The sequence below is a fragment of the Physella acuta genome, unplaced genomic scaffold (assembly GCF_028476545.2).
Source record: "Physella acuta isolate Inbredline_101_S28 unplaced genomic scaffold, ASM2847654v3 ptg001669l, whole genome shotgun sequence".
NCBI classification, from domain to species: Eukaryota; Metazoa; Mollusca; class Gastropoda; family Physidae; genus Physella; species Physella acuta.
In genome coordinates, this window is record NW_026733182.1 from 43,459 (window position 1) to 56,814 (window position 13,356).

The window sequence follows — 13,356 nt, forward strand, 5'->3', positions numbered from 1 at the left end:
CCCCCCCCCCCCCCCATAACCCTCCGGTCAATAAACCAACCCCCTAGTCAACTATCCCCCACTGTTATCAATTTCCCCCTCCCCCACCCCCCATGAATACCAATACAGGCTACTGCTACTATTGAGCTTGTGGGAAACCCAGTGTTTTATTTATATTTCCCAATCTCAAACTTTTAACTTCATTTTAGGTTGATGGTCAATTAGCTATTGACAAGAAGGTGTGGTCCTACTGCAGTTTTTTTTTGGGCTGGGGGTGATGTACTAGATGGTTATCTCCCTGGGGGTGGGGGGGGGGGCGCGAGGGTAATGTCCTCCATCCAGTTAAAAATTGTAGGCTCTGACAGAGCCCTGTCTTAACGAACCTGTCCTCATTTTATGTACAGTGTGAAAGAATAGTTTTTTATATATAGGCCTGCTTATATTTAGTTACGTTTAGATTTGTGTAGGCTAAAAATTTGTTCATGTGAACCCATTTTTTTTTCTTCCTGAGCTTATGTAGTTGTAAACCTATATTGATATTAGACTATTGGTGTAAGCCTATGTTTATGTAAACAAAAGTTGATGTTAAAGTTTATAGCTGACTTTTGTTAAACTATTTTTATTTAAACACATATTAGTTTATGTCTATGTTGATGTAAGCCAAAGTAGACATAAAAACCTATGTTCAAATAAACCAATGCTTATGTAGGCCTATGTTAATATAAATTTATGATTGTGTAGGCATATGTTAAGTTAAACCTATGTTTATGTAAAAACTATGCTTATGTAAAGCCTTTGTTTAAAACCTATGTTTATGTAAAGCCTATGTTTATGTGAAACCTATATGTTGGTGAAATCCTATGTGTAACATAGACTTAAATAAAACTTTTAAAATTTAATTGAAATCCTAGTAAGAAAAAAACCATTATGAACTACAACCACAAAACCCAATATATCACTCATCACTACACATTGATTAATATTTGTCTTTCATTAAGCTTAAATAATTTGACACCATGTACCCATGCTTCCATTTTATTGTTCCATTATAATATGCCAAGGAGGTTATCCTTCATATTTTTTATTGTTTAGCAGTTATTTGTTGAAATTTACCATTTTTGTTTCAGTATTATTTATTCTGTTTGCTTTCAAATATGTGTAGTTTTTTTTAAAAATTCAGCTGGAATAAAAGCCAGTTTTTCTTCCAGACTGTTTTCTCTGGGGGGGGGGGGGGGGGGGGCTTTTGAAATTATTTTTTTTGGGGGGAGAGGGGGGGGTCAACATTTATCGGGGGGGGGGGGGGTGGACACTAGTAAAAGTGTATGTTTACTATATAAAACCCATCTCGTTCGGGGGGGGGGGGGGGGACGGTAGACATTCGTTGGGGGGGGGGGGGAGAGATGCCTGGAAGAAACTCTGATGAAAGCTAATGTACGAATGTGTTTACCATGACTCTAAGCTGTACATTCTACTTAACGAGGTTGTGTTGAATATGGTGGAAGACAGACACTATAGAAAGGTGAAGCTGAAACTATATTTTTTGTTACGATCATGGTTAAACAGTGGTGAAAATGTTATTTGAAATTTTTGTATGGCTGCTTACATTTTACTATTTAGCTAATTGAATTTCAGTAATAAATATTAATAATTTGTTTGAAGTAACAATATCATCCCAGGGTACAATCAAATTTACTTGTTGCGATTTTTTAATAGTACTGTGATGTACTAAATTGCGAAGTATCTACACATGAGAATTTGGTGTTTTTCAGTAGTGACACAACCACCTTTGTCTTGTGAGACCAATAGCTTGTGTTATCATTTTATTTTGTATTCGAAAAATAGCTTGTTTTATCATTTCATGTTTGTTATCTACACTCTCTACTCCCAAATATTTTACCCCCTTTGTTTTTCCATCTGAAACTGTATAGAGCAGTTGTCTATAGAAGACTAACCACCAGCATTTAAGTATTTTTACTCCCCCACCCCCTTACCCCATTCTACCAAGGAAAATGCTGGTTTCTCCAAGGTATCTACACACCTTATATTATTATGTTATGCTACATTAACATGTATGCAACTAAAAATGTACAATATTGATTACCCTTTATGGGTTTATTTACTTCCTAAATGTTTTGGCTTTGATTTGCCTTGAAGCAATTTTTCTTTTTCAGCCCTTGTTTAAAGGATGCGTCATAACTTTGACTCACCCCCCACTTCCTATCTCTACAAGTTTATGATGTGATCATCCAATGTGTGAATATTCAACACAGTGTGTCCACTCTCTGTGGCCATGTCTGCTCTAACTGCATTCTCCATACCAAAGATTAAAACTGCATCATAGAACTAGTGTCTTGTAGCTTTTTCTGGTAAAACATCACAACTGCACATCATAAAATTATCTTGTAGCTTTCTCTAGTAAAACATAACAACGATGCATAAAATTGTCTTGTAGCTTTTCTCTAGTAAAACATCACAACTGCACATAAAATTGTCTTGTAGCTTTCTCTAGTGAAACATCACAACTGCACATCATGAAATTGTCTTGTAGCTTTCTCTAGTGAAACATCACAACTGCGCATCATAAAATTATCTTTGCGCATCATAAAATTATCTTGTAGCTTTCTTTAGTAAATCATAACAATGATGCATACAATTGTCTTGTAGCTTTTCTCTTGTAAAACATCACTAATGTTTTTGTAGCCTCCTCTATTAAAACACCATTTTTAAGCTCTCTGCTTTCAGTAGTTTCAGCCATTGTGTCCCTTCAAGCTAGTCAGTCCATTAAGATCGTTCTCAAATTGTTTACTTTTTTCTTTAGTAACATTATCAACTAATTTGATATTGTTGTCATTTTGTTTTATTCTCGTCCACATTGTTTCCAACTAGTTTCAAATTGTTTACACTTTGTTTAAAATCATTTTACCTAAAACTCCATTCCTTGTGCACCATTGTGATGATTTATGTTGCTAATTTAAAGTTCACTTAATTAGGAGGTGTTGTAAAATATATAACTGCTGTTGAGCTTATTTATAAATTGTTTCTTTTTTTACATGTTCTTTTGTAAACATACACATATCTTTTTGTTTTTTTATTTTTTACACGTGGAATAAGTATTGTCACTGTGTTTTGGTTTGATATTGATGGTTAACTCTTAAGTTAAAAAAAAAGACTAAATCAACTAAATGTTAGTGTTTTTTTATTAACAATAATTTTTAAAAATTTAACGGAAAATCTTAGTGCTCAATCTAATTCCTACCATATTGCTTGATAATTTTTAAAGTGGAAATTTTTAGAAGGTTTTGTTGGGAACTACCAAGATTTTTTTTTACCCCATGGCCTTTAAATTTCATCTCTTGAACATAACATTATTGGATTATAATTAACACAAAAGTAATTTCTTTATTCTTTGTTTTTTTTTAAACCAACTGTATTTAAAAAAAAAATACATATTTGACTCTTAAAATCGCTTCAGACAAATGATTTTTTTCTTTATATTTTGAATTCAATAATATCCATGACATTCAATGATTCCTACCACTGAAAATAAACCTTTAAGATTATTTTACAGAATGCCTATATTGAAAGATAATTGTGTGTAGGGTGTATTCATAGTTAATTTTTGTAAGTATCTTTAACTTCCTCGATATCTCGTTTCCCTTATCTAGACCATATCCCTATTAATAACCGACATTTAATACTGAACTCATCTCAAATCTTGATCCTTTCTCAAATGTTGACCTTATCTCTGGCCCTATCCCTAATCCTGATCTTGTCTCTATCCCTAATCCTGATCTTGTCTGTATCCCTAATCCTGATCTTGTCTCTATCCCTAATCCTGATCTTGTCTCTATCCCTAATCCTGATCTTGTCTCTATCCCTAATCCTGATCTTGTCTCTATCCCTAATCCTGATCTTGTCTGTATCCCTAATCCTGATCTTGTCTCTATCCCTAATCCTGATCTTGTCTGTATCCCTAATCCTGATCTTGTCTCTATCCCTAATCCTGATCTTGTCTGTATCCCTAATCCTGATCTTGTCTCTATCCCTAATCCTGATCTTGTCTCTATCTCTGGCCCTATCCCTAATCCTGATCTTGTCTCTATCCCTAATCCTGATCTTGTCTGTATCCCTAATCCTGATCTTGTCTCTATCCCTAATCCTGATCTTGTCTCTATCCCTAATCCTGATCTTGTCTCTATCCCTAATCCTGATCTTGTCTCTATCCCTAATCCTGATCTTGTCTCTATCCCTAATCCTGATCTTGTCTCTATCCCTAATCCTGATCTTGTCTCTATCCCTAATCCTGATCTTGTCTCTATCCCTAATCCTGATCTTGTCTCTATCCCTAATCCTGATCTTGTCTCTATCCCTGGCCCTATCCCTAATCCATGCCTCCCATCCATGACCTCAGACCCAACCCTTATACTGGCCATTAAAAAAAATCCTACTTTACTGTCTCGCTTTGCTGGTAGTTAAATTTTAATACAAGAACCTTATACTCTCTAAAACATGTAATGTGATGGTACTGAGTTTTGCTTGTATCCACTTAGACGTGTTAGTTCTCGATGTACACTGATTTGATTTTGTGCTGTGATTTGATTTTGTTTCATTCCATCGGCTCACACTGCCAGTCACACGTGCGTGCCACCGAGAGGCCGACTTTACCAGACGTGGGGAGGGAAGGGTTGTCAGCACCCCCTCCCCCCCCCCTCCACCCACAACCATCATCAGTTTGTCGTTCATATTTTTCATCGAATTAGTCACATGACCAGATGATTTTTAAAAAAATGTGCATTGCATCAAGTTTGAGAAATGAAGCAAAAGTATAATAAAACTAAGACTTCGTTGTTGTCTTTCTTTAATGTTGTTTTATTGATTTGTTGTACGGCGTTTACGTAAGTGAGATGATCTAACAGGTGTAGTGAAAGCTACTTAATCTGTTACACGCACAAGGATTCCCGTCACTCAATGCTGCGATCTCAGAAGAAAGAAAATTCAAAGAAACAAAAGCGACCAATTGTGTGTTTTTAGATTAGTAAAAGCGTTTTTTTTTAATAAAACCAAACCTATCGCTATTGTGCTCAAATAACGTGATGCATCAGATAAAAAATAGAAACTGAGTGAGGGTGAGGTAGGACACCCCTCGCCGGGGGTCGCGGTGAGCTCGTGGGAACCACCGGCTAAACGAATGCAGGGATGTCTCGTTTTCTCCATCGATTGTAGTAGCCTACCGTATCCCTAGTGTAGGGCGCTCTTTGAAACGAATATAGGCGAGTTGGTGCTCTTTTGGAAGCCCGCGACGCACATTATCACACGGCGATCTACCCAAGTCCTCTGACGTTAACATGTATATTGAACACGAATGAGCTGCTCTATAACAAAAAAAAACGTGTCAACTTCGAACAAAGCAGAAGATTATCTCCAGCACCTTGTACCTACGCCACTACATAAGCATGTTCTTAAGATTATATTGAACATTCTATGTATAAATTCGATAAAAGTAATTACGTATTCTGCAATTTTATATTTGTAATAACATATTGTAAACGAAATGCGTCTTAAATTCGAGTAAAAAATGGGCCTTTATATTATGTATTTTTTTGTATTATGCAATCATATTATGTATTTCTTGCTGTATAGCCTATATTCTATAATAATATACTAATATATTCTATATTCCACAATCCTATATCGTTTAGTAATCTCTGCCCTAATGTTTTCTATACTGAATAATCAATATTCTGTAATTCTAAATTGTGTATAAATTAATCATACAATCTCTAAAATTAATCATATTTGTGATCACAATTAAAATAATTTAATTTTCAATTTTTAAGACAGAAGATACATTTTTATAATATTAATGAATATTTGCTCTGTAAAATGAATGGTTGTTTAATTTTTGTTATATTAATTTTTTAAATCGATTAATTAATCGAAATAGTTTTATTCCGTTAGCTAGTTTGTACAGTGTATAACTATAATTAGAGTCTCATCGACAGAATCAAATGAGAAAAAATGTATAGCCTTATTCTATACCGACACTGTCGATGAGCGACTCAACGACAGTGTCGATAAGAATAGTGTAGGATCGGCTGCGTACGTCTAGGGAGTGTAAACTTATCGTGTGAATGAGAATGTGCTAAGACCAGAGGCGTAGCGAGGGGGGGGGGGGGCGGGGGTGCGGACCGCACCGGGTGACACCATTTAGAAAGGTGACACCAAGGCAAAAAATAGTAAAATATATAGAAAAAAATTTGAGGGGGGGGGGGTGCAATTCGAAAGTTTGAGGGGGCGGGGTGCAAATCAAAAGTTCGACGGGGGGGGGGGGGGTGGTTACAAATCGAATATTGAATGTTTGTCCCTGGGAAGAGTCGCTACGCCTCTAATGGGGTGACACCATTAAGTGCCGCAACGGGTGACACCCGACCTCGCTACGCCACTGGCTAAGACTATCTAAAATTGTTCTTTATTGAAAGAGTTATCGCGCTGGGACGATGTGTACACTTCCTCTCGATTTTAAAGGCTTTTTCACCCACCATTTTTCATAAAGAGTCAGAGATTTGCAGGGAGTCATAATTTTTTTTTATTGAAGAATCTGTAGTCCGAAGTTTTTACTGTCATTTGTGGCTGTCTAGCTATCAAACTTTATACGGGTTCGGGTAAATTCGGCTAATCAAAGTGTCGTCATTTTATTTCTTATACTCAACTTTACGCTGCATGTGTTTCCATAACAAACGGCATCTCCCCCTTTTTTGAGTTTGCGCTGATCGTTAGCCCTACACACCTGTCCAAGCGAGCACATTATACACGCGTTGATATTTAAAAACCTTATTGTAACGTGGTTATTTTAAGTCTTTTAACTGGAAAAAAATTGACCAAATCTACATCATCTTAAGCTTTGACACGAAATAATGATGTAGGCCTACTATGATATGGTTGCAATTGTTAAAAATAAACTTGAATACCATGAATTGTTTTAAAAAAATGTCGCCTTCACTGCCCCATCCATCCCCTCCCGCTTGTAAAAAAAAAAAAATCGATTAATTTTTTTAGGCGGGTGGTATACAGCTACATTTCTGATAAATTTGAGAACTGCTGATTTATTGTATAATCTACATTTTATGTGAATATTCAAATTTATTTTTTGAAATTATTAAATGTAAGTATTTTGTGGTTTAATTCCACATGTGGACCTCTACATTGACCCAACCCCCCCCCATTCCCCCCAGTCCACACGCGTCCACCAAAGTCAATTTTTTTCGGAACCCCACCCCCCTCCTTCCACCCCAGTGTGGGTATCATAAATAGATATATACCTCCAACAAGAAATTTTTACTGGGTTTTTATAAAGAAAGATAAATCTTCAAACTTTTATGGCCGATACCTATTTAATGGTTTTCTCCCTTAGACCGTTTCGGGGCAATGAAACAAGAAATTCCTTTACTCAACTGGGTTGAATAAAGAAAGATAACTCCTCAAATTTGCGAGGCCGATACATATTTAAGGATTGTTTCCCTTAGACCGGTTCAGAGCACAGTAATAAGAAAATGCAATTATAAAAAAGTTAATTTCACTCTTTTGTATTAGTTTTCCAGTGGTTATTTTGAAGGACAAAAGAAAACTTATATGTAACAATAAGTTGACGTTTACACAAAATAATTTATTTTGGGAACGGACGAAATACTTATAGGGGCTTCTGAATCTTTGTGTTGATCTCCAACAATGGATGCATGTAATTACAAATCGACAAATAAACATTGACGTTTTAAGAACATCCGTTTAGAAATATATAATTTATGCATTCTAATAGATACAATTTTAAAACTATTTGGACATTTAAACAATGCTTTCCTACTATACGGATAGCTTTCCCTGCTACGCGGAAGCTGTCAAATGTTTTACAAAGAACTGTTTCGAGATTTTCTATGAGATTGTTAATATTCATCAAGGCTTGTCATAATTTGGAAAATTCTCCAGATAAACCACTTATTTTTAATTTGTAAAGTATGTAATTTTTTAAGTTATTTATGCTCAATATAGTAAGTTTTTAAATGTAAATAAATACACATAATGATCTAGTAACTATTGTCTGTAGCGAAAATGAGCTTGAAGTTTATAATGTTAAAAATATAAGCTCAATCTTTACCCCTCCCCCCCCCTCCAAAAAGGAATAGTGATAAATGAAAACTTTTAAAACGGTTCCACATTCAGAAAATTACTGTCAGATTTTTTTTTAGAAAACTATATTTATATTTTGCTAAATAACTATTCACAACAATCATATTAAGAACAAAGTTTCGAGAATGACTTGTTTCTTGTAGACTTGAATAGATCAATTTAATCGCTCAGCCCTGCATTTATGCATGAACATGAGAAACACTTGTTCTACTGAGGTTTGCTGAATTGTGTAGTGCTCTAGGCCAATATCATTTTTAGCCGTCTCCATCTTGTCAAACAGGACAGACAGGGGAACGATTCCAGCTGGCACTTGGATGTGGAGGTACAGGTCCATGTGATCGAATATATGCATATATGGATATATATATTCATACATACATATATATATATATATATATATATATATATATATATATATATATATATATATATATATATATATATATATATATATATATATATATATATATGTATATATGGATATATATATGCATACATATATATATATATATATATATATATATATATATATATATATATATATATATATATATATATATATATATATATATATATATGCTTGCGTGCCCGTCCCCCGCGCTTTGCTGCGGTCTCAGAGAAAAAATGGCTGATGCGATATTTTAAAAGGATTTCATCAATCATGTGTTACCGATCCTGTATTTTTATTAGACGCTGAACTTCTTTTCTACAACTAAGTTATTTTAATGTAAACGAAGCAGGCACTGTTTTTTTATCCTTTTTTGTTTGGCCGCGGATTTGTCCACACTACCGCCCAGACACCCCAAGGCGTGCTGTTTAAAAACTTTGAGTGTACGTTAGTTGCCCTCCGTAAGAATAAGGTAGATCAGACCTCGGCGACAACTCAGGTGTCATGGCGCCGGGTACGCTCATGACTCGCTTTAATCATCGAACGTCATGTGCTTGCATGTCAGTATTGTAGAGTGCTATTTTAAACGCTTACGGGGGGGGGGGGGGGAACGGGGCACCGAATCGCCCCCTGCAAGAGCGCCGGAGGACGCGCCTGATTCGATAACATCAACCATTAATGTTGCCTTTTGTGTCCTTAGAATAAAGCTCTTTTTTTAAAAACAAACGTAGATGCCATAGTGCTCACCGGGGAGCCAAGGGCGCTTTGGGTCACTCTATCGCTGGGGCGACGGCGGATGGAGCAGTTTTACTAATGAATCAAGATATGTCCCTTACCAGCTAAGTGCTAAGATAGCCGCTCTGGAACTCTATATTAAGAAAACTCTCACATTCCCGGGGCGGCGCCCCTAAAAATATTTTTTTTCCGCATTAACCTCCCGAAAAGTATTTTTAACTCCCCATAGTTTCATGGCACTCGGATGAACGGTATCAAACGGCATCCTACTTTTATTTATATATATTCTGTTACGGGCTAGAATAGTGTGGGAGGTGTGTGTGTGTGAGTTGAGTTAACCTCGGGGTGTTTATGTATTGTTATCCCATGGTCGAGTCGGGTATAAAAGCTGGAATGAACGATTGTAAAGGGTTTTTAGTTAGTAGCGGCTAGGGACGATGGCTGATGTGTAATGTGTAAAGATGAGAAAAAATAAAGTATTAAACATTTTCTTGGATCGTTTTCTGCATTAAATAAAACCCAGAGGTAATATATACCGTATATAAAGAACAATCGCATCGCACCTTCTTGGGCGCCGCCCTTGCGAAGTTTAAAACTAATAATAGGTATTTGAAGTTGCTGAAGTGTACCGAGTTGTAATTGAAAATACTTAAACAATTTTACACGATTGTTGCTTGGAATTTAATTTATAAAAATACTGCCGTGGTAATCTTGGGAAGATACATTGAATGACAAAGAGAAGTAATATTTCATGCAATATGAGTATTGAATTCCCGAGTTCGAGCTCACGTGTAAATTTAGCGTGAAAGCTGGTGACAGCAAACCATATGGGAGCGAAAAGTACATTAACATATCCCCTGCTAGTTGTAGTATGTTCCTGGACGTACACAGGCTATGGAGGCAAATCCAGAAAGAAAAAGCAGGTTAAAATGGGAAACAACAGATAATGTGGAGAAAAATATTTTGATACGTAATTATGTTGGAGGAAATCCTCTTTAACCTTACAGTTAAGAAGCACAAGAGGAAGAAGCGTCTTAAAAAAAAAAACAACGAAAAAAATCAGAAATATTTTTGTAAAATAACTAAAACGTAAAGCAATAAAAGAATATGTATAAAAACAATGCTCAGACATTTTGTCTTGTGTAGCGAAGGGTGTTCACTAACCATAGCTTTCTGCAACGCTGACTTCCATCGATTTGTCTACAGTGGCCTTTTATTAAGAAAATCGGGGTAGGCAATCAATACAGTGTCGTTGTATTGTCCTATGCTCGTATCGCACTGGGTAAGTGTATCGATACCAGTTTCGATACGCACTACGGCTGTTAAAATATCTTCAGACGATTACACATCACCTGTGTAACACATTGACGGTCCTATAATGCAGTGCCTGATTGACACAATCATTCATTCACGCGGACAAACACACAATAATTCACATGGACAAACATACAATCATTCACATGGACACATATGTTACGGCCAAAAAAAAAATGATTAACGCAAAATGATAAAAAAAATTGTGTAGGCCTACTACTAAAATCTTACAGATATCTTATTTTTCAAACACGAGGATTTCCTACATGAATACGCTATTAGGGACCATCACAGGTATTACTCTTTGGCATTCTGTCTTGTTTTTTAACAATATCCCATTTTTCACACTTGTCCATATTCAATTCTTTTGTACACAAAATTATACAGTGTGATGTGAAAACTTTTCCGTTTATAGCTCTATTTCTATCGCTGTCTTTGGTTTGGAATGGTAATGTTGGGTGAAACGAAAAACAAATGGGCAAATAAACTGATCAGGCTGTTGAAGTTACGGGGATTGACCAATTGAGAAATTGCATTAGGGGCTAAAAACTGCTGGTTGATTCATTTGGTTCACAATCCATATGAAGATCACTCGGGATAAACCACAGTTTTCCACTTATTGAAATTTTTGAGTTACCACCATATTCATGTAGTACTAGTGTATATCTATCAGGTATAGTAATACGAAAGCGTACAACCACCTCGATACCCTCAACGTTTAGGATTTTAAAATCATGTCACAATGCTACAGCTAAGGATTTCAAACACAAAATCTCATTGTTCACAACAGTAGAAAACTATGACAAAATTTGGTTTATCACTTGTGGTCTACATATGTTTTACCATTATTATCTTGAAAGATGGGTAAACGATGCAGATAATGTTCTTCTTCAACAGACATTAATGTATGTTAAGAGATTCTATTTAGGGATTTAGAAACGGTTGTTATTAGGCATAACGTAGCCTATATGTCTCATTCACCGGAGTTCCAAAAGTTGAACTGGGTACACGATGGTCTAGAAAACAAACCCATTTTGACCGTAACCCTGTTTAGTAGGAACTTATGATCGGTAAATGCAATACCCCACCAGATGATATAGCTATTTTACTTTATTGTGTGTACGTCCGTTTAATACAATATGGACTTCCTGCGTGGTTCATTATATTCTAGAAAAAATCGATCAGTTATGTAGACTAGAACAACGGTAAATCAATACATTAAATAATAATTGGGTCTAGTTCTTAATGTGTTGAGTTTGCTTCAAGGTATCCAAATGTCACGTATATTTTTAAGTATGTAAGTTCATCTATTTTACTATTGTCTTGTAATGGATTTTAATTTTCAATCATATCATTTGTTTTCATACTAAATACTTAGCATTTACACTGAATATAAAACAATAATAAGAATTGATATAGTACAATACCTGCTCGAACTAAAATAAGCTAAAATAACCTAAAATAACCTAAAATAACCTAAAAAAACCTAACCTAACTTAACTTGACCTGACCTGACCTGACCTGACCTGACCTGACCTGACCTAACCTAACCTAACCTAACCTAACCTAACCTAACCTAACCTAGCCCAGCCTAGCCTAACCTAACCGAACCGAACCGAACCTAACCTAACCTAACCTAACCTAACCTAACCTAACCTAACCTAACCTAACCTAACCTACCTAACGTAACCTAACCTAACCTAACCTAACCTAACCTAACCTAACCTAACCTAACCTAACCTAACCTAACCTAACCTAACCTAACCTAACTTAACCTAACCTAACCTAACCTAACCTAACCTCATCTCATCTCATCTCAACTCACCTAACCTGACCTAACCTGACCTAACCTGACCTAACCTGACCTGACCTGATCTAGTCAAGTAGAATGTACCTTTAAATTGTAAATAAAAATAACGAATCCATAAGAAAACACTGAACAAAGAAACAGTTATGGTGTCTCTTTTTCAAATTAAAAATAAATTCATTCAAACAGTACAACATTAAAATAGTAATACAATAATATAAAAAATATGTTCTATCTTTAAAAAAAATACTTAAAACATATAGAAAATTTACGACTATTCTTTTCATTTCAGCTGGTATAGATGAATATTCCAGCTAATGATGTCTTACCTACTCCACTACAGTGTGTCAGAGCTCTAAACCACATCCCAGAGTGGAATATTAAACTGAAAGATAGAAAGTCAAGAGCATTAGAGTGGATTACTATTTTAGTAACAGACGATTTGTATTTGATTCTATCACCGCCGTACACGGAATGGAAGATACATTAGGCTCATGAAGCAGAGCAGACAAATCACTGAAACTCTAGCATGAGCCGATTTATTAAAATAATAGAATCATTCTTGAGATGGTGGATTGAAGATATGACTAAAGACAAAACTATAGTTGTGTGAATAGTAATTGCTTTGTGTTAATCATCTTTGTTTGAAACACAACGCCAATCAATTTATATAGTATGCTTATATTTTTTTTAGAAACTTGAAATATTAAGCTTTATTTTTACGAACAAGAAAATTATTAATTTTAATTTTAAATTGATATTGAAAAATATTCATTTTGTATGTAATCAAATGCCAAACTCCATAGAACAAACCAAAATAGTTATTACATTTTTGAGTAATGTAAATACGTGAGTAGCATACAAAATATATTTCTTTTTCTGGGACTAGGTTAAATAAATCAAAATAAGGAGAAACCAAATCACAGTCTGTTAATTTTTTCTGTTATGGACA

At 35.3% G+C, this 13,356-nt stretch overlaps 1 protein-coding gene across 1 annotated transcript; it reads right to left on the reverse strand.

The window, feature by feature from the left end:
- Window positions 1-3,705: 3,705 nt before the first annotated feature.
- Window positions 3,706-10,953, reverse strand: LOC131929744 (nipped-B-like protein B). Its single transcript, XM_059286091.1, has 2 exons — window positions 10,899-10,953; window positions 3,706-4,385 (listed from the first exon to the last, which is right to left on the reverse strand). Exons 1-2 carry the CDS (start codon window positions 10,951-10,953, stop codon window positions 3,706-3,708), a joined length of 735 nt encoding a protein of 244 aa, XP_059142074.1.
- Window positions 10,954-13,356: the final 2,403 nt, after the last annotated feature.